The 22,066-nt window shown below is 35.6% G+C and overlaps 3 protein-coding genes across 5 annotated transcripts in view; 1 reads left to right on the forward strand and 2 right to left on the reverse strand.

The window, feature by feature from the left end:
• Positions 1-746: 746 nt before the first annotated feature.
• LOC106711887 (cytochrome P450 6B2) lies at positions 747-8,961 on the reverse strand. Of its 3 annotated transcripts, none has more exons than XM_045677846.1 (2): positions 7,574-8,961; positions 747-1,020 (listed from the first exon to the last, which is right to left on the reverse strand). In XM_045677846.1, exons 1-2 carry the CDS (start codon positions 8,934-8,936, stop codon positions 848-850), a joined length of 1,536 nt encoding a protein of 511 aa, XP_045533802.1. In that variant the 5' UTR covers positions 8,937-8,961; the 3' UTR covers positions 747-847. The 3 variants fall into 3 exon arrangements, with proteins under 3 accessions (XP_045533802.1, XP_014359794.2, XP_045533801.1); XM_014504308.2 differs by lacking the exon at positions 7,574-8,961 and adding an exon at positions 1,224-2,634; XM_045677845.1 differs by lacking the exon at positions 747-1,020 and adding an exon at positions 7,059-7,318 and having other exon boundaries at positions 7,574-8,958.
• Positions 8,962-13,539: 4,578 nt separating this feature from the next.
• Positions 13,540-15,417, forward strand: LOC106708889 (cytochrome P450 6B6). The gene is given in 3 exon segments (XM_045677854.1): positions 13,540-14,933; positions 15,261-15,383; positions 15,386-15,417. Coding segments are annotated over 3 exon segments (1,518 nt in total). The 5' UTR covers positions 13,540-13,570.
• Positions 15,418-20,889: 5,472 nt separating this feature from the next.
• LOC106707481 (cytochrome P450 6B6) overlaps positions 20,890-22,066 on the reverse strand; it is a 34,589-nt gene continuing 33,412 nt past the window's right edge. Inside the window, exon 2 of the mRNA XM_045677853.1 lies at positions 20,890-21,078. Within this exon, the coding sequence (XP_045533809.1) occupies positions 20,906-21,078 (173 nt within the window). The 3' untranslated portion in view covers positions 20,890-20,905. The remainder of the gene's footprint in view (positions 21,079-22,066) is intronic.

A 22,066-nucleotide genomic window follows, 5' to 3' on the forward strand; every position in this document is an offset into this window, starting at 1 on the left:
CTATATGACTTACATAAAAATGATGTATGGAGTAATTATAGATCTTTAAATTTGCTAAATAAAAGTCTTCGGTAGCATACATCTATCATCTATGGATGTCTCACAAAAACCATGTTATTGTGAACAAACTTCGATTAAAATGCACACGAAAAACAGCGTCGTAAGCTTACGGCGCTATTAATATTCGATATGAATCCTTATCCAAATAAATATGTTTGATGGCTAGAGTATTAAATGCAGATTACATTAGCCTTTAAACTATGTAATTCTGATCAATAGTTTGGGAGATATTAAATAATTAAATGTTATTTTGGAGTCGGTTTCGGCCTAAGTAGGGACATAAACGTAAGTATGTCTAATACATCTCAAATATAAAATGTCACCTATTTACTTCGGCCGACACCGACTGCGAAATAACAATAATTATACAATATAGACATGTTACAAGAAAGAAGAGAACTTTCTTTAGAGTTAAGAAACACGCAAAATACGCGCTTGTCGTGGAGTTGCGGAAAACTGAGCCCCTACTACTAACTACTAGAGTTTAGAGAGTTTTCATGACATTATTTTGTTTCTTTTTAGGGCATTTTGTTTGAATTTTTTTTATGTTACTTTTGAGTGCATTTTGTTTGAAATTGGTTTTTTTAGGTTACTTTTGAGTGCATTTTGTTTGAAATTGTTTTTTTTAGGTTACTTTTGAGTGCATTTTAAATTGCTCTTTTTTCTTAGTACCATACAACCAACAAATATATGTAAAATCTCCTCGAACACCGTATTTATTTCCTTTCCGTTCACATTGTCAATATCAAATGGTGTAGCAGTCCTGGAAGCTAATGCAGTTGTTATTTTATTTGAACCTCGGGCGGAACAATAAAGGTATGCCACCGATTACGGACTGGACTACATTCGAGGTGGGATCCACTATGGGATGGCGTGGCGATTTTGGAGCGGGTTCAACAGAGTAGCGCGACAGCACCGCCGCCAGACCAGCCAGCGACTGCATCAGACCCAGTCTCTCACCTGGAATTATTTTAATTATTAATGCGTTTCAAATTGCATCATAAATTTTAATTCTGATCTTTGTAACATAAATATCTAATTACAACAAATGAAACTTTAAAATAAATAAGCGTTATATGTCAAAGTTTCGCTCAGGATAGCCTATTTAATTACTTTGCCATTTATCTAATAAAGAGAAAAAAAATAAATGCAATTACACTTACCAATGCAAGCTCGAGGACCTTCACCGAAAGGCAAATATATATGTTTCGTTATTGGATTGGTGAAGTCAGTTAAAAAGCGCTCAGGTCTGAATTCTTCAGGGTCCTCAAAGAATTGAGGATCATTATGCATAGCTTGAACAGGAATGACAATTGCTACTCCCTCGTCTATTGTTAGGTCCATGTCCGGGAATGTATACTTACGAGCACACTTCCTCACTAAAATGCCCAAGGAAGGAAACATTCGCAAACCTTCTTTAAAAGCGCATCGTAAATAATTCATCTCATTGATTGCATCATAGCATAATTTATTATCGTACTTCGCTAAAACTCTATCGATATCTTCTTGCACTTTCCGTTGTACTTCTGGATGATATGCTAGTTCATGTAACGTATAACTTGTAGAGGAAGCAGAAGTCTCGAAACCAGCAGCAAAGAACACAAACACCTGAGCAGCCATTAGAGCTTCAGATAGTTCTATTGATACTTGTTCGGGTGTTCCGTCAGGTTTTGTTATTTCTATAGATTCGCCAACCATGTTGCCTTTGTTCTTACATTCTAGGAGTAGATCAATGAAATCGTTTCTACCACTTGGCATATAATTTCTCTTTTGCATTATACTGCGGACTAGGCCAAATACGTCACTTTCGAGTTTTTTCAAAACTTTTAAATGCTTGAATGTTTCCGGGAACATTTCCTTGAGCATTTGTCTTATTAATTGACTAACGTCAAATTTAAAGATTTCTACACCGAGTTTCCTAAAAGCTGAATCTTCTACGCTCAGTGAATCTGTATCGAGACCAAATCCAACCGCTCCAATGAAGTCGGTAGTGTACCGCGCCATTATTTCTCGGGCATCCAGAACACCTCCAGTTGGCGGTACATTTATTGCATTATTCTGCAAGCGTTCAGCCCGCTCTATGATGAGTGGAAACATCGCCTTCAGCTTTCCGCTTGTGAATGCAGGCGTGATACGTTGTCGTAATAACTTCCAGATGTCGCCATCGGCAAAGAACAGATTTTTTGCCAGTGGCTCCACAACTTTTTTATGAGTATTGAAGCCCCTCATATTGAAATAGCCAAAGTCTGTCGCAAGGATTTGCTTTACGAGCTTCGGATCTCTTATCAATAATTCTGGTTGTGTTGCTCGATAAAAGCCCACGAGCCTTTCTTTCGGATACTTCCAGTACAGTTCATTAGCCACTTGTGTCATGCTCTTAGTTCTGGAGTACATCGGCCAGTTGTTGCCGAAAAACGGTATGGGCTTTTCATGTTTGATTCCTCTCTTCTCCCAATATCTGAATGTTCTTGTTCCGAACAGATACAGGGCGACAACGCCCACAAGTATTAGAGCAACGGCTAACATAATTACTTTGCTTATGCGAATATGTTGATGAATCGCTAATTTATATGTTTAACGCCAACCGATAAAGAAAATGATGATAACAGAACTACATATCTACTTATACTAAAGAAGATAAAAATTTTATATCAATAAAATTGTCCGATAAATTATTTTTTTGTTTTTTAACACTCGGTCTCAAATTTAAAACATAAAGAACGCAATATATGTAACGACTAGTGCTGTTACTTTAATGGCCTACAACTATCAATAAATTCTGTTTAATTATTGAATACCTGTAAAATTAATTTGTGGTTAATCCTATAAGCCCACTCCAGTCATATTGGAGGTAGGTATAGTCATCATTTTTACTCTACCTACCTCCATTATGGGTGAGCATATAGTAAAAAAAAAAGAAAATTGCGTGCCGGAGGCCTAATTGTAGTCCACTTTTCCTTCCCACCTTTATCTTATAAGGAAAGGATGGAAAGGGTAATTGGATTTGACGAAAGAGGGAATGTATAGGAAGAGAATGTATCCTCTTTCTGTGGGTTCCCTCCTCTGTCGATTAAAAGTAGGCAACGCATCTGCAATTGCGGATGTATGTGGGATAACTAATGATAAATAAAAACTAAAAATAAATCCAAGAAGAAATCATCTACAGCTTATAAAATGTCTTGTTTCTTTTATTTTACATAATAAGAATTATTTTTAACGTAATTTTAAGTCGATTAAATTACTGTCATGTTTTTCACGCGTATATAAATTTGTTTTTATGTATGTGGATTTTGTATGTAAATTCCATTGTGACCGGCTGCAGCATAAACAACTGAACCGAGTGAGGTATCATTCGGTTCCTATCTTTCCTTTGAATATAATAAGAATACATTTGGACAGTTTTTTACAGACAGACAGACTTAATGTCTCTATAACAACTCTTACGATGTATGTATATAATTTTGCTATTTATACACAGTACTTTTATGAAAAAAAAAAAACTACTGAAAATAAATATTACAGAACGATTGCATTGTCCCGCACCAGCTATCGTAATTAAAATACACTTAATCAATAGATTATAAGATTAGTGATAAGTTGTTATTGTTACGAGTTTAGGCGGTTATTATTATGAGCTAGCACTCTCGACTATTCGCGCGACTTTGCGATGCCGAAGGTATTTTATTATTTTTAACTAATAAAGCCACTATTCAATTAATTTTGTATGTAAAATTAATTGAATAGTGGTTTTATTAGCGGACTTCAAAAATAAGGAGGTTATCGATTCCACTGTATTTTTTTATGTGTGTTACCGCGTAGCTCCGCCCCTGGTGCTCCGATTTTCATAAAAAAATAATAATCGAAAGGTAGTACTTGCAGGTGGGTCTCATTTTTTAATTAATTTTTTAAATAACTAGTAGATTTTGAACTTAACTGCAAAATGCGTTGCGTAAGTTAAGGACTTTTTTGCTTTCATCACTTACGTAAGCTAAACTATTGGTCCGGGAGCCAGCGACAAATTTTCATGACCAAGTCCCTCCCAATCGAAACTTCGTAAAATGCATAAGGGACTTATACTATGAATACTGGCGACCGTCAGCTGCGACTCCATGGGTGGGGTGGGCAGTGGCAGCCTCCCACGCATGGAGAAAAAAAATATATTCAGACATTTCCTCTCATTTGAAAATTTATCAGAGTATAGTTTATGTAGTATTTTAAAAGAATAACATAGTAGGCTGACCATAACACGGTGGATTATACGTCAGCTGGCTCCTTGAACATGAAAAAAAATAAAAAAAATGTTCAATCATTTCCTCTCAACTAAAAATTACCTGGTGATCGTTTATATGCTACTATGAATGAAAATTAATGTCAGCTTGCTGTATCTCAGTGGAAAGTTTGTCAGCTGGTACCTTGAAAGCTTTAACGCAACAACATCTATGACCTACTGAAACTTGATGAAAATTTACCAGAGAATTGTTAAAATACTCTAGTAAATAAAAAAAAAATCAGCTAGCTGTAAGTCAAGGGAAAAGTCAGCTGATAAGTTTCAGTAGGTTATAGATGCTGTTGCGTTACAGCTTTCAAGGTACCAGTTGACAAACTTTCCACCGAGATACAGCAAGCTGACATTAATTTTCATTCATAGTAGCATATAAACGATCACCAGGTAAATTTTTAGTTGAGAGGAAATCATTGAAAAAAAATTTTTTTTCATCTTCAAGGAGCCACTTTAGGTGTAATCCACCGTGTTATGGTCAGCTGACTATGTTTTTCTTCCAAAATACTACATAAACTATACTCCGATAAATTTTCAAATGAGAGGAAATTACTGAAAAAAAATTTTTTTCTCTATGCGTGGGAGGCTGCCACTGCCCACCCCACCCACGAAGCCGCAGCTGATGGTCGCGAGTATTCATAGTAAAAGTCCCTTATGCATTTTACGAAGTTTCGCTCGAGAGGAAATAATTGACCGAAAGTGTACCTGGCTCCCGGGCTATATAGGACCAACATAAAAATGATGTATGGAAGAATTGTAGCTCTTTAAACGTGCTAAATAAAAGTCCGCGATAGCATATATCTATCATATATAGTTTTCTCACAATAACCATTTTTTATTTAGAAATTTCAATTAAATTCATGCCCTATTTCCGACGCTATTATTCGAGTTCAGTATTAACCCTTATGTAAATGATTATGTTCATTATCAAAGGAGAATTTAATGTAGATTATATTTTCCCTTGAAACTATATCATTCTATCTAATAGTTAAGGAGATATCGTAAGAATAAAATTACGCGCAAACGAAAATGCTACATCACGTTACAATGAAACGCACAATTTTGCTTTCTGGGCTTACGTAAGTCAAACTTACATAAAAATGATGTATGAACGAATTATAGATCCTTAAATTTGTTAAATAAAAGCAAAAGAAAATTTAATAGCAAATCTATAGTATATATTATATTCAGAACATGTAGCAGGGCGTTAAAATTAAGCAAGTACACAATAATGAAAAAAAGTACTTTCTATTTAGTTAAATATTCTTCTACAGTTAAAACATAATTTTGAAATTATTGTTTAAAAGAACGTTATTTACTCTTTAACCATCATAGACAACGTTCAACATAACAGTCTTACTAATTAACATGTATTACTAAATAAAAAGGGCTAAAATATTTTAAAAGTTGGATTTTTCAGGAGAAATGCGATCGTGTAAGGGGAATTTTTTTTTTAATTTGTACTTATACTAGCGATCGTCCGCGAACTCGTCATCACAGAATAAAAATGGAAATAAAACTATGTTGTAAAACAAAAAAAGCCCATAATATGCACACGTCAGATACCTTTCAGTGAAAGTCACGTCAAAATCAGTATCGGTCGAAGTGACATTTTATATTTGAGATGTACTCGTATTAGATATACTTACGTTTGCCCCTACTTTGGCCGAAACCGACTCCAAAATAACAATAATTATAGAATATAGACATGTTACAAGAAAGAAGAGAACTTTCTTACTTTAGAGGGTTTTCATGACATTATTTTGTTACTTTTTAGTGCATGAAACTTTGTATAGAGACTGATGAAGAGTACTCTGAAAAGATGTAATAAAAATATATTTACCTACAGAACATTTTTTTGTCTCGCAAAACTTTCTGAGTGTCCCGTGTGTGTGTTTACTTTCGTCCTCATACGTATTAAGAAAATTAGTAATCCAACTTCAAATTCACTAAAAATCGAGAAATAAAAAAAAATAAAGAAAAATAAAGAAAGCCGACATCATAAAAAAACAAACTCAAACAAAATGTACTAAAAAGTAACAAAATAAGGTCATGAAAACCTTCGAAAGTAAGAAAGTTTTCTTGTTTCTTGTAACATGTCTGTAATGTATAATTATTGTTATTTTGGAGTCGGTTTCCGCTTATAAACATGAACAACATAAACGTAACTACAACGTCAGACATCTCACATATATAATGTCACTTATTTACTTCGTCTGACACCGACTGCGAAATAACAATAATTATACAATATGAGAACAATATGTTACAAGAAAGAAGAAAACTTTCTTACTTTGCAGGGTTTTCATGACATTATTTTGTTACTTTTTAGTGCATTTTGTTTGAGATTGTTTTTTCCTCATAATGTCTAGAAATAATATTAAAGCTCGTATCTGTTTGTTTATGGGTCGCCGACATACATTTTGTGTACGGACTATACTATATATAGCTTACTATACGTCCCTACCGAGGGGCTCGGAGCCGACCACAAAATAAGGGTGACTAGGACATAGTCAACCACGCTGGCTCAGTGCGGGTTGGTTGACTTCACAATGTCACACTTTTTGCGGGATCTACCACTGTTAAATACAAGGCTATATTTATTAATAGGTTCTTTTAATTCCGCGCGGACGAAGTCGCGGGCGACTGCTAGTTTATATATGTAGATATGAAGTAATAAATAAATGGTAATTTAAAAAAATTATGGTAGCAGTACAATTTCCCAACACCGTATTTATTACCATTTCCGTTCACATTATCAATATCAAATGGTATAGCAGTTCTGTGAGCTAATGAAGTTGTTATTTTATTTGAACCTCGGACGGAACAATAAAGGTATGCCACCGATTACGGACTGGACTATATTCGAGGTGGGATCCACTGTGGGATGGCGCGGCGATTTTGGCGCGGGTTCAACAGAGTAACGCGACAACACCGCCGCTAGACCAGCCAGCGACTGCATCAGGCCCATTCTCTCACCTGGAATTATTTAAAATATTTATGCGTTAAATGCGATCGGAATTAAATATTGTATCATAATTTTTAATTCCGATTTTTCTAACATAAATATCATAATTACAAAAATCATATTACACATTACAAAAAATAAAACGTGCAATCTCGAGACAATTCCAGACACATTCAGGAGTTTACATGCTGAAGTTTTTTTTCAGTATGGTCATTTACTTTGCCATTTATCTAATAAAGAGAATAACGGAATATAGTAACACTTACCAATGCAAGCTCGAGGACCTTCACCGAAAGGCAAATATATATGTTTCGTCAATGGATTAGTGAAGTCAGTTAAAAATCGCTCAGGTCTGAATTCTTCAGGGTCCTCAAAGAATTGAGGATCTTTGTGCATAGCTTGTACAGGAATGACTATTGTGACTCCCTCGTCTATCGTTAGGTCCATGTCCGGGAATGTATACTTACGAGCACACTTCCTCACCAAGTGGCCCAAAGAAGGAAACATTCGGATACCTTCTTTAAAAGCGCATCGTAAATAATTCATCTCATTGATTGCATCATAGCATAATTTATTTTCGTACTTTGCCAAAACTCTATCGATTTCTTCTTGCACTTTCAGTTGTTCTTCTGGATGATATGCTAGTTCATGTAACGTATAACTTGTAGAGGAAGCGGAAGTCTCGAAACCAGCAGCAAAGAACACAAACACCTGAGCGACCATTAGAGCTTCAGATAGTTCTACCGACACTTGTTCGGGTGTACCATCAGGTTTTGTTATTTCTATAGATTCGCCAACCATGTTGCCTTTGTTCTTACATTCTAGCAGTAGATCAATGAAATCGTTTCTACCACTTGGCATATAATTTCTCTTTTGGAATATACTGCGGACTAGGGCGAATACGTCATCTTCGACTTTTTTCATAATTTTTAAATGCTTGAATGTTTCCGGGAACATTTCCTTGAGCATTTGTGTTATCAGTTGACTAACGTCAAATTTAAAAATTTCTACACCGAGTTTCCTAAAAGCTGAATTTTCATCACTCAATGAATCTGAATCGAGACCGAATCCGACCGCTCCTATGAAGTCGGTAGTGTACCGCGCCATTATTTCTCGGGAATCCAGAACACCTCCAGTTGGCGGTACATTTATTGCATTATTCTGCAAGCGCTCAGCTCGCTCTATGATGAGTGGAAACATCGTCTTCAGCTTTCCGCTTGTAAATGCAGGCGTCATGCGTTGTCGCAATAACTTCCAAACGTCGCCATCGGCAAAGAACAGATTTTTTGCCAGTGGCTCCAGAACTTTTTTATGAGTATTAAAGCCCCTCATATTGAAATAGCCAAAGTCTGTCGCAAGGATTTGCTTTACGAGCTTCGGATCTCTTATCAATAATTCCGGTCGTGTTGCTCGATAAAAGCCCACGAGCCTTTCTTTCGGATACTTCCAGTACAGTTCAGTAGCCACTTGTGACATGCTCTTAGTTCTGGAGTACATCGGCCAGTTGTTGCCGAAAAACGGTATGGGTTTGTCATGTTTGATTCCTCTCTTCTCCCAATATCTGAATGTTCTTGTTCCGTACAGGTAGAGAGCGACGACGCCCACGACTATTAGTGCTAAGGCTAGCATGATTACATACACTAATGCGAATATGTATATGAACCAGAAATTTATATGTTTATCGCCAACCGATATAAATAACAAGGATGATAACAGAAGTATAATTAAATTCTTCATCCGATAAGAGATTAAAAACTTTGTGTATGAAATTTCTACGATTTTTTTTTTTTGATTTTAAGTTGATTTTTAACCAAATAAAATGTTAAACCTTATGAATTCAATATTTGTACTGGTTAAATATTCAACGACTGCTCAATACTTTAAAGGTAAGGCTACATAATACTTATAGTAGTAACTACTTTTTGATTATTATTATATTTTATTTAGTAGATGTGCCCGCGACTTCGTCCTCGTGAAAGCCTGTTTTAGGGTAACATTTTTAATGACTTAGTCTAATTTTTACTTACAATTATAAAATACTAGCTGTCGCCCGCGACTCTGTCCGCGCGGATTTTAAGAAAAACCTAATAAATAGCCTATGTTTTCTTCCAGACTATGTTCTACTTCTACTGTAGTAGGTACCTAATTTGTATATTGGTATTAAAAAGTAGTTCTATCATTTTTCTATTAATTCTGCTGAATGTTATACCACCAATTTCGTCCTCTAGTGGATAAGTATAGAAAAATCCTAACTTAATGTTCATCTACATATTATAATAATAGAAATCTTTGTACAAAATTCCAAGTTGCTTTTCAACAGTTTGAGCTGTTCTTTGATATATCAATAAGTGAAACGATAAATTTATTCCCTAGTCTTTTTTTCTCAGATGGCGCTCTATGTCATTATCCAAATAATCCTTATCCTTACTATAATATTATAAATGCGATAGTAACTCTGTCTGTCTGTCGCGTTCTCACGCCGTAACTACTGAAACCATTTAAATGAAATTTAGCTCACAAATAGTCGAGCCTGAGAAAGGACATGAGCTACTTTTTAAAACCAAAAATGGATTCCAAGGGGTAGAAAAGAGCGATGAGATATATGCAAGTATCGTCATTTTTACAGCTAGAAGCTTGAAAATTTTTGGATGCTGAAAATTTGATATAAATAAATATGACCTTCAAAGGTTTGTAAGAGTTTCACCCTCAAGGGTGAAAAAAACAAAAGTGAATAGTGGATTTTTTTATACTACAAGGTGGCAAACGAACAAGCAGCCACCTGAATTCGCCGAATGTATTATATTATTCTATAAAATCAGATACGTTACCTATATTTAATCAACGAAAAAGGGAACGCACAGAAAGAGGATATGCGGGCAATAGCTAGCTTTTTATAAGTTTAAGTAAAACAATTAGCCTAAATAAGTAAATGCTACCCGAAGCCAGTAATTCACTCGGACGAAGTCGCGGGCACAGCTACTCGTATTAATTAATAAATCTGTTTTCCTCCTACCAATCACGAAAACAAACGATGTAAAGTACGATGGTGTAAAAGGACTATTTCTTCTTTTATTTGTATTTGTATATGTAATACTAATAACTTGAATGTTCCAAACATTAAATTAAAATGAGCCAAAATTATATTATTAAATTGTTTAATATTACAAAATGTATTAATGTTGATAAAATAATTATATTATCGCAAGATAAAGGGCCAAAATTACGTCAATATAACAATTGTACTAGTCATCGTGACTGGGAAAAGTGTCCAATCTATACTCGTATTAGATAGCAGTGGGGCCTTTAGGGTGACCAATGTCACCACCTAGCAATAACTATTTTAACAGTGGTAGATCCCGCAACAACATTATTTGTTGGGTGCACGAATGGGTCGGTTCGACCGGTGAAATATCACGACACACAGGAGACAGGTGTCAAGTGGATGCAACTTCGCGTTTCGTCTGTAGAGTGTGCGTTCCGGAGGCCTAATTTTGATTCACGTTCCTTTTCTTATAAGGAAATTATGGGTAGGGGAAGTTGATTTGGCGGAGGAGGGAACGCATTGGACAGGGAAATATCCTATTTCAGTGCGTCCCCTTCTATGTCGATTAAAGGTAGACAACCCATCTGCAATTGCAAATATTAATGAGCAAAAAAAACATTGAAGCCCTGTAGCTACTAGCTACTTTGTATAGAGATAATTTAAATCGTTGATAATTTTAACCAATGAATATCTGGTGTTCCGTTAATCATGTCTTTTCCAGAGATTACAATGTAGGAGATTAGGAGATTATTTGAAATTTATAAATAATTCTTGTAATCATTCTAACAAATACGGATACGGGCAGTCAGTCACACCAGTTTGACACTAATTTTTTGTATGGTATTTTTGCGATTGCTTTTGTATTTGTCACGTTGCATACCAAAGCTACAGCAGTCGTTTGCAGTAGCACATTGACACCTGCAATGCGTTTGCAACGCATAGCAAACGCTGTTGCGTTTGCGATGCACGCGGTGTTCCGCGTGTGCTCCGGGCGAGGTTCAGGGGAGGGGTATATATTACTGTTGTATATGAGGCAGCAAGCGATCTGTGGTTTTGTGGACTACGAATATTTGATAGAGAAAGAGGATATTCTCAAGTGTACTGTTCGTAAGAAACGGGATTCTTACCACGATTAGGCTGTTTGAGCTCCCGATATTTCGGCACAGTTGGCACATTTGTACGAGACAAATATTTTCATTTTTTACATTCCGTGTCATATATATTTTTTTGCATGCGGTAGTTATTTGTCGCATAGTCGGCGCGCGCGCAGCGATTGCTCATTCATGCGACCTTTGGACCCTTGCAATATTTCAATATACCGAGCCCAAGTTATTTTTTAGCTAACATCTTCCCTTTATTACAAAGACACGAAACAAATATTAAATAAACATACAACTTCAATGAAACGTCTGCTAGCGGAAGAGCTTTAACATTCGACAATAACGAAGGATCGACTGTTGCGGTCGGTAGCCGATTTTATCTACAACCAACGAATCAGTATCATAAAAAATGTTGCAATCGAAACGAAAATGAAATTTAAGTTTTACGGAACCTTGAATGGCTTTACTCGAACCTCCTATCCCCTTAACCACTGAATAATTTTTGCGTTTTAACCGAAAATTTGGCAACAAGAACAAGTAATAAAATTGCTTTGAGAAGCGCTGTCTAACAAAGCGCGAACACTATGTTCATTACCACGAGAATCTACAATGATAATAATACGTGCGGTTGCTAGTAATACCGTGGTAGGGCCACGAAAATCGCGGCGAGTAAAACTGCGACCATCCGCTAGCGCACAAAGCGCGATGTCATCGGTACCTGCGGAGCGAGCGGGGGGCGTATTCGACTCGCTTGTAACCAGCACGGGCCGTCTGAGCGCTTCGCGCGGCAAAGGGTTCGATTCCGAAGCATAATAAAGTATGATGTTTAGTGTTACATTTTTTACATAAAGATGTCGAGGCACAAGCGGAAACACGATGACTAGAACTTAAACAATTTATGTATAAATTTTTCGACTTGACGAATTTAAAACGTTCATTCGGTTTGTAGTTATAAAATACCTTACACTTATAAATGTAGTCGTGATTGCAATTGCACAAAGTACATGTGGACGACTCAGAACTAGTATAGGCATGTAGGTATAGTCAATGGTTTACAACAAAGGCCAATTATTAATGTCGCCATCGAACTCGGGGATCTCCATCGGAGGCAATTTCGGAGGTCTAAGTTGACATGTGGGTCCGACATGAACACTAGTTTGAGAGGCTTGCGATTGCAATTTTTTGGCAGCTCGTTTCACTCTGCCTAATAGAATTTCTAACGAGGAAAGCGGTTGATAATCAACAACGTAATTAGGATTTGACTTCAACTCTAAGGTAGCTATTTTATTCAGCACATTTTCGAAATCATTACGCAATGAATCAACAGTTTCAAATTCGCACAAAAATGAGTCTGCATCAGATGATTTTGAATCAATATCTTTAACTCAATCGAATATATTTTGCATGCGGGAGAATATCCTATCTGTTTTAGCATATTGCATTTGCAAACTGGTATCGGCCGGTGCCATATATAGTGTTAGTACAAAATAAAATAAAACAGCAGATCCTACGACTATGTTAGTAAAATAAGATAAAACAGTTCATATTTAAATTATTTTGTTACTAGGTTATTGTTCGAAATGCATCTACGAACAATTCCTAGTAACAGCGGAGAGTCAAATCTCCATGCTATGGTGCCCAGGATGGAGTTGGAGCTAGCTCTCAGTCTGCAGAGCAGCGAAGCAGACTTTTTTCTTATGATGGCATGGCATCCATCAACTCCTGCCTGAGCAAGCATACCAGATGCACTGCAGAAACGAGGCAGCCCCATCAGCATCCTGAATCCATTATTGTATTGGACGCGTAAAGCGCTGACAGCCCGCTGCGTATAGTTGGTCCAAAGGCTGCACGTATATTTTGGCCATTATATATTTTTTTTAAACGCGCGATTGCGGGGCGCGTCCTTAATAATAACTTCTACAATATAAATATATATTACATAAATATATAAATATATATTACATAAATATATAAATATATATTACATAAATATATAACACAATAATAATTTCGTACATTGTAAAAAATATTTCTGATTTGTGTACTGTTGTTATCAATTTACTATCGGACTGCAGGCTATATAAGCTTGCGGAGTGTTTGCGACTGACAAACCTTCCACCATGTTGACCCTAGCTGTCGTGTTCGTGCTGTGCGTCGCCCTGTACCTCTACGGTACTAGAACGTTCACGTATTGGGAGAAAAAAGGAATCAAACATGACAAACCTTTACCATTTTTCGGCAACAATTCGCGTATGTACTTATGGAAGAAAAGTATGACACAAATTGGCGTGGAAATGTACTGGAAATATCCGAAGGAAAAGGTCGTGGGATTTTATCGAGCGATGCGCCCAGAACTCGTCTTAAGAGATCCAGAAATGATAAAACAAGTTCTCGTTTCAGACTTTGGACATTTTCACATGAGAGGCATCAGTACTCACAAAACGGTTATTGAGCCCTTGGCCAAAAATCTTTTTGTTGCTGAAGGAGATCTATGGAAACTGTTGAGGCAGCGTATGACTCCAGCGTTTACCAGCGGCAAACTGAAGGCAATGTTCCCTCTCATCGTGGAGCGTGCTGAGCGTCTGCAGAACCACGCTATCAACGCACCGCCGACTGGACGAGTCCTGGACTCTCGGGAGATAATGGCGCGGTATACTACTGATTTCATCGGAGCTTGTGGGTTCGGCCTCGACATGGATTCTCTTAATATGGAAAATTCTTCATTTCGAAAACTCGGTATTGATATTTTTAAGGTAGAAGTCAGTCAAATTATTAAACAAATGCTTAAAGAGATGTTTCCAGAAGCATGCAAACATATTAGAATATTTAGCAAAATAGAAAATGACGCGAACGCCCTTGTCAAAACTATTCTGCAAAAGAGAAATTACGAACCATGCGGCAGGCATGACTTCGTCGATCTTCTGTTGGAATATAAGAAAAAAGGAAAGATCGTGGGCCAATCAATAGAAAAAACAAAACCAAATGGCACGCCTGAAGAAGTATCTTTGGAATTAACCGAAGAAATAATGATGGCTCAAATCATGGTCTTCTTCGCCGCGGGTTTCGAAACTTCATCTTCCTCTACAAGCTATACGCTGCATGAACTCGCATACAATCCTGAAGAGCAAAGGAAAGTGCAAGAAGAAATCGATAGAGTTTTAGCGAAATAAAATAACAAGCTCAGCTATGATGCGGTTTCTGAAATGACTTACTTGCATTGTGCTTTCAAAGAAGGCATCCGAATGTTCCCATCGTTGGGTCACTTGGTAAGGAAGTGTACTCGTAAGTGCACGTTCCCCGAGATGGACCTTACTATTGACGAGGGCGTTTTAATATTAATACCAGTGCAGGCGTTGCACATGGATCCTCTTTATTTCGAGGAGCCAGAGAAATTCAAGCCTGGTCGTTTCTTAACTGATTTCATTAACCCGATGACAAAAAATATATACTTACCATTTGGAGAGGGTCCCCGTGCATGTATTGGTGAGTTCCCATTTTTGTGTTTTAACTTCTACATCAACTAGTTTAGCTGCAAATAGCAAACATTTTTGTTCGAAAAACTTTTTGTATACTTTAAAAGATATACGTAAAATGTGGTATGTAGTAGATGATAATTTTGAAATCATCAGAATCACGGTTAAAAATTTACAAATGTGAATTGATGCACAAATGAGATTTAGGTTTGCAACAACCAAACGAAGATAATGTAATGTCATTAGCTGGCAAACCATTACTTTGAAAAGTTGTGGAAATACTAAAACATGTATTACGTCGTTACTTAAAACTTATGAGTATAAATTACTATTGCAGGTGAGAGACTGGGTCTGATGCAGTCGCTGGCTGGTATGGCGGCTGTGCTGTCGCGCTACTCGGTTGAACCCGCGCCGCAAACGGTGCGCCATCCTAGGGGTGATCCCACTTCTAATATAGTGCAAAGTGTTGTCGGTGGATTACCTTTGATGTTTAAGTTGCGAAGTTACTAATTGTGACACGTGTACTCGGCATAAGATTGGTTTTGTCCAAAATCCTGGCAATGTTGTATCTAATTTGTAATTGAATTTGATCATATTGTTATAAATTTAAGTGAGTTATTTACTCGCATTTTAATGCTTATAAAAACTCTTTATTGCTTCACTAAACTTTACAACATTCGGTTACTGAGGTATATATAGGTATAAAGTAATTTTTGTTAATTATAATAAATTCATAACATAAATACACATATTAATAAAATATTTTCGATAAAATATTTGTTTTAAATTATTTTGTCTTTTTTATACTCGCACAATTTTCGTAGTGCGGGAGATGTCTAAGTCTATGTCCCTTTCTTCTTTCCATCTTTTTATTCTTCATCAAAGTTTGGAAAATATAAATCTAAAATTTTTTTTTTTTTACCTACTGATGTCTTTTATCAATTGTCGTATTATAATAATCTTTTTAATGTTTCCTTTCAGAAAAGTGATAATTAATGTGGATTTACAAATATTTTACGATTCATCATGAGAATATAAGTAAATGTTCTTTTTATTTTTAAAACGTATATGTACGTAGATTATACTAGTGCTTTACCAAGATCCCTCCTGATGTTTATCACCGAGTCATCATGATGATTGAATATGAAATTGTAATGAACAGTTTTGCTTAGGGATTAAACACTCTACATACCTTCAGTTTTAACTGCACAGTTTTGATTTTTATTGTTGTGAGTTTAGCTGTTCTCAGTTTCGCCAACATACGTCAGTTTTAACTGTACAGTTCAAGGGTTCAGTTGAAACTGTGCAGTTAAAACAGAAGGAGTGAAGCGGGCCTTACCCATTAAATATATATTTTGTTACTAAATTTAAATAAGTATATTTAATACTTAAGTATAATTCATACCAACAACGTCTGTTGACGCATACCTGTATAACCTGAAGCCTTAAAAATACAAGATGGAACGATGACCTGTTCGAGTTTGTGCAAGTGCGCTGGATGCGAGCGGCAGGACTAGTCATCGTAGCGAGGAGACCTACATCCAACAGAGGCTAAAGAAGAAGACATAAAATTGTACCATCCTCACAATCTGGATGGCTGGCATAACTCGACGGTGCAATTCTCGCGAAATTTCCTCCCACACACAGCCGCGTTCCACAACGGTCTGTCCTCACAGACCCTTGTGGAACGCGGCGGTATTTCCAAACCAGTACTACTTGGGGCCCTACAACAAGTGAACATTTCATCTCCTAAAAGGCCAGCAACGCATCTGCAGTTCCTCTAGTGTTGCGGATGTCTGTGGGCGTCGTTGATCAACTCCGCCCGTTTGCACCCTTCTCGTTAAAAAATACCTTCCAGTCAAAGAATCGTCAAAATCAGTCCAGCCGTTTCGTAAATTACCTGGAACTAACGCGAACCTTCGGACATACAGACAGACAGACAAAAAGTTGAAAATTGGCTTTTCGTAATAAATAAAAGCAATTATCCTTTATATCAAAAAATAGTAGTTTGAAAATCGAAATTTCTAATAATTATATAATATACTATATAGTATAATGACAGTTTTGAACTGAAAATTTAATATAAAATTTAAAAGACTTTCTTTTAAGGTCTAACTTACAATACATTATTAAAGTCCTAATCATAGAAAGGTGCAAAAGAAAAAGTAGTCGAAAAAAATTACTAGTTTTATTGTTGATTTAGTTTTATATCTAATAGCGGTCACCCCCGACCTCGCCAGTGTAGAATGAAGAAAAAAAGTCTAACCAAGAATATAAAAATCTTGGCCTGGGAGCTCTACAATCGGCTTTTTATCTGTGTAAATCGCTCTCCAATGTCGGCAAAGTTGGTTGCATATATCTATCGTCTATGGATGTCTCACAATAACCATGTTATTCTGAAGAAACGTTAATTAAAATGCATACGAAAAATAGGGTCGTAAGCCTACTTCGCTATTATAATATTATATTCGGCATGAATCCTTATCCAAATAAATATATTTGAAGGCTAGAGTATTAGTAGTATAATAGTAGAATTAAAGGCACGCTACGATGTATTAGTTCATTACTTTACTTTACTCTACTACTTTACTCCGCAAGCCACGTCTGTTCCGAAAAAACTCCGAAACAACTGGACTGATTTTGACAGGACCTTGACGTGAAGATTGCTAATGCACGCCGGAATATTATAGCCCTGACCAAAATATAAAAACTTGCCATCTTGCGGGAAAAATTGGATCTAATTTCTTTGCCGACATTGGAGAGCTATTTACACAGATACTTTGGCGAGTGGCGAACATTCAAGTATTTAGTATTACATATAAAAATAAAAATAAAAGAAGAAATAATCCTTTTACACCATCGTATTTTTCTTCACAAATATAACTTTCTTTCGGTTTCAGGCGTAATTGCTTTTAGCGACTTTTATTTTGTATCCTCCGGTAGTTCTTCTTTCTATATTGAACGTTGTCTACAATGATTAAAGAGTATATCGTAAGTAATTGCAGAAAGTAGCGTGTTATTTGTAGTTATTGTAATCTGGCATAATACACGTACATTTATAGCAAAAAGTAACAATTAAAAACAACAAATAACTATAACTTGCATAAATAAAATCCAAAAACACCACTGATTTCTTATTATTCAGTCGTTGATTATGGATTTTACATACATAAAAGAATACACCCTTGGCGAGTGGTTAACCTCTGAGCCAACGACGCTCAGAGGTTAACCACTCGTTTAGTATTTAAGTTTGTAACATATTTTTTTCTTTTTCTTTCTGTTGTGTAACATTGGTCGATGAGATGAGCCAGGGGACTTCTATATTATATTTGTACCTGTTGTAAAGTTTAGTTCTAACAGTGAAGTTTTTAAATCATGTAACAACGGGTTTTTTTCGTTTAAGACACATTTCTAAATTACATATTTAATTATATACAATGTGAGTTGCAAACTTGCAAACAAATAATATAGGTACTTTACAAAATGTTATTTACTCCGTCATCATTACAAGATCCTTTTGTTCGATATTAAAGAAACTTATCTATCTATATAATGTCGAAAAAAAAATCACTTATCGTCGTACCACATGATGTAAATTTTCCTTTCAAAGATATTAGTGTTGAGTTCAGAATTAAACATTCTGCCAAAGAGGGGGCATACTAACCACCAAGATCTTTGTCTTCTTGTGTTAGAAAAATATAGGTGAAAAATATTTACACTAAAAATCGATCAAACTGTAACTAACTGCAATTACTTACGATATACTCTTTAATCATTGTAGACAACGTTCAATATAGAAAGAAGAACTACCGGAGGATACAAAATAAAAGTCGCTTAAAACAAAAACTGAAACCGAAAGAAAGTTAGATTTGAGAGGAATTGTACGATGGTGTAAAAGGACTATTTCTTTTTTTATTTGTATTTGTATATGTAATACTAATAACTTGAATGTTCCAAACATTAAATTAAAATGTGCCAAAATTATATTGTTAAATTGTTTAACATTACCAAATGGATGAATCATGTTGATAAAATATTTATATATATCAGTAGATAAATGTCCAAAATTATGTCCATGCAATAATTGTACTAGTCATCGTGACTGGGAAAAGTGTCCAGTTTATATTCGTTTTAGATAGCAGTGGGGCCTTTTGGTTGACCAATGTCACCACCTAGCAATAACTATTTTAACAGTGGTAGATACCGCAACAACATTATTTGTTGGGTGCACGAAAGTGTCTGCTCGTCTGGTGAAATACCACGACCACACAGGAGGCATGCGTGAAGTGGTTGCAACAATTGCCGGAGGCCTAATTTTGGTCCACGTTCCTTTTCTTATAAGGAAATGATTGGTAGGGGAAGTTGATTTGGCGAAGGAGGGGACACATAGGAAAGGGAAATATCCTATTTCTGTGCGTTCCCTTCTCTGTCGATTAAAGGTAGGCAACCCATCTGCAATTGCAAATGTTTATGAGCAATGGACGCATCGCTATTTCGGCGAATTAAGATGGTCGCACGCTAGTTTGCTACTTTGTAATATGAAAAAATCTATAATCTGCATTAGTAGCATAACATGTATAGGTATAGCGATAAAATATCGGTCTTATCGTGACAGTTTGCTGCACACTGCACAACATGTATATTATTTCACGCGGATGTCGTCGCGGTAACATCTAGTAAATAATATTGTTAAGTTGTTGTCATCGATTTGCGTTATAAATGTACAAAGTTATGAAACACGGTCTAGATTGCTACAATATTGTACTTGTTTCAATTTATGTCTAACTCAAAATAGTAAATGTAATTGAATTTAGATAGATAATTTAAATGTAATTTAGTAAATTAATTGTAATTCTCCAAGAGAAACTTTAATTCAGAGTAAAAACTTTGGTATGTCTTCGAGTATAAAGACACATTGACATTTCCTTGTTTAATGTCGGAACGGTGTAATCTACACTTTGTAATTGACGCAACCTAAACTAAAAAAAACTTATTATGTAGCCTTTGTTCTTTTCATACCCCTGTTAAGTTTTTTTTAACTGCGCGCGGACGGAGTCGCGGGCGACAGCTAGTCATTATATATTTTTTAATAATTTGGTTCGGCATTAATAACATCGACTTTAGCAGATCCACTTTAATAGGCCATATTTAATACTTGGATCACTTTTTAAAACATAGTGTATGTCGAAGATGAGACAGGACAGTTATTTTTTAAAAAGCGCAGAACCGCTGACCTTATCTGGTCATCGGCTCTGCTATAGCTATAAAGGGCTGTATTTTAAACTAAAGGCAAACTTAAGGAATTTCATCAAAATGAAAACAAGTAAAACAATTAAAAATAATAATTTTTTAATCAAACAAACATAGAATCTACTTACAATGTTGTTTCTCCAAAAATCGGCAGAAAAGTGAGCTCCACGCTCAAGTTACGCCTTTTATAAACTTGTTCTCTTCACTCGAGGCAAACGTCACTTCAAAAAACGAAACGTTTAAAAACTAGCTTTTAGCTATTTACAAAACAATATCCCAAAATTCAATTTATTTAAAAATAATCATAATTTAATTTAGAAACAATATTCCAAAATTCAATTTATTTAAAAATAATCATAATTTAATTTAGAATCAAGTAATTATCAGATGTTTATTAAGAAATTGAAGACAATTAATTATTAGTCATGTCAACATTGAATAATGTCAAGACTATTTACCAAGAACATCAACTTTAGATTATTTACTCACAAACATAAAACTGTTCTACATATTGGTATTGATTAAACATTTCTAATTTGTAATTAGGTAACTATTCTAAGGCAAATCAAATTAATAATCAGCAAAATAATCTTCGCGGCGACATGTATGTTTAAGGATATTTTAACAGGAGTTTAAGCACATTTTGAAGTATTACGTTCCCAAAAGTATTATGTTCACGACATTCCCCAAATTTAGAACAAACAAAATCTTATATGAATACCAGTGTAATACTTACTTACTCCTTAACTTAAACATCAAAGGTAATCCACCGATAACACCTTGCACTGCATTAGAAGTGGGATCAACCCTAGGATGGCGCACCGTTTGCGGCGCGGGTTCAACCGAGTAGCGCGACAGCACCGCCGCCATACCAGCCAGCGACTGCATCAGACCCAGTCTCTCCCCTGGAATAGTATTTTATACTTATTAGTTTTAAGTAGCGACATTTTTAATATTTGATTATTTCCTCAACTTATCACAAAGTAATAGTATGCTTGCTATAGACATAATATTATCTTCGTTTAATTATTTCAAACCTAAATCTCATTTGTGTATCAATTAACTTCTGTACATTTTTAACCGTTGTTATGATTCCGCAAATATCGTCTTCGACAAACATAAAACATTTTACGCATATCTTTCAACGTAGGTATATAACAGTTTTTCGAACAATAATATTTTTATGTCTTTGTTAAATGTAAATAACAAGTAAAATAGTTAATAAATACAGTGGAATTTAAAGAAAAACAAACAAACAAACAAAGTGAACTCACCAATACATGAACGGGGACCTTCGCCAAATGGTAAATATATATTTTTGGTCATCGGGTTAATGAAATCAGTTAAGAAACGACCTGGCTTGAATTTCTCTGGCTCCTCGAAATAAAGAGTTAACAAGGTAAGGTAAATAAAGGTTTAACGAGTAGCCGGATTGTATGCGGCTGAATAAAAAACCGCCAGAATTTCTTCGGCGCCACGCGACATTCAACACTACTGGCCTATGCTATGCCTGTACCTAGGCCACAATGAAGACTGAACGTACGTATAGGAAGTATATAACGTATAGGAAGTTCGTAGATTTTTTGTTATTGAACAAATAATTTGTAATATGTAATATTGAATAAACATACAAAAAATAATGAAAATGTAACATTACATTGCTTAATATTTTAGTAATTTTGAAGAAAGGGAACGCAAAACGCAGGGCACAGAACAGAATCAATCAACGCCGACTCCACGTGGTACTATTGAAAATCTACGAATTTCTGCAACTTTTAACTTTGGCTAGTAAGTTCTTTGATATAACTCTTTACGTTATAAAGGTTGCAGCCGCCGACTTGCTTATTCTATAAAAATAGCAAAGCAAGAATAAATATAGATTCACCCGGACCA

This window comes from Papilio machaon, chromosome 5 (genome assembly GCF_912999745.1).
Source record: "Papilio machaon chromosome 5, ilPapMach1.1, whole genome shotgun sequence".
NCBI classification, from domain to species: Eukaryota; Metazoa; Arthropoda; class Insecta; order Lepidoptera; family Papilionidae; genus Papilio; species Papilio machaon.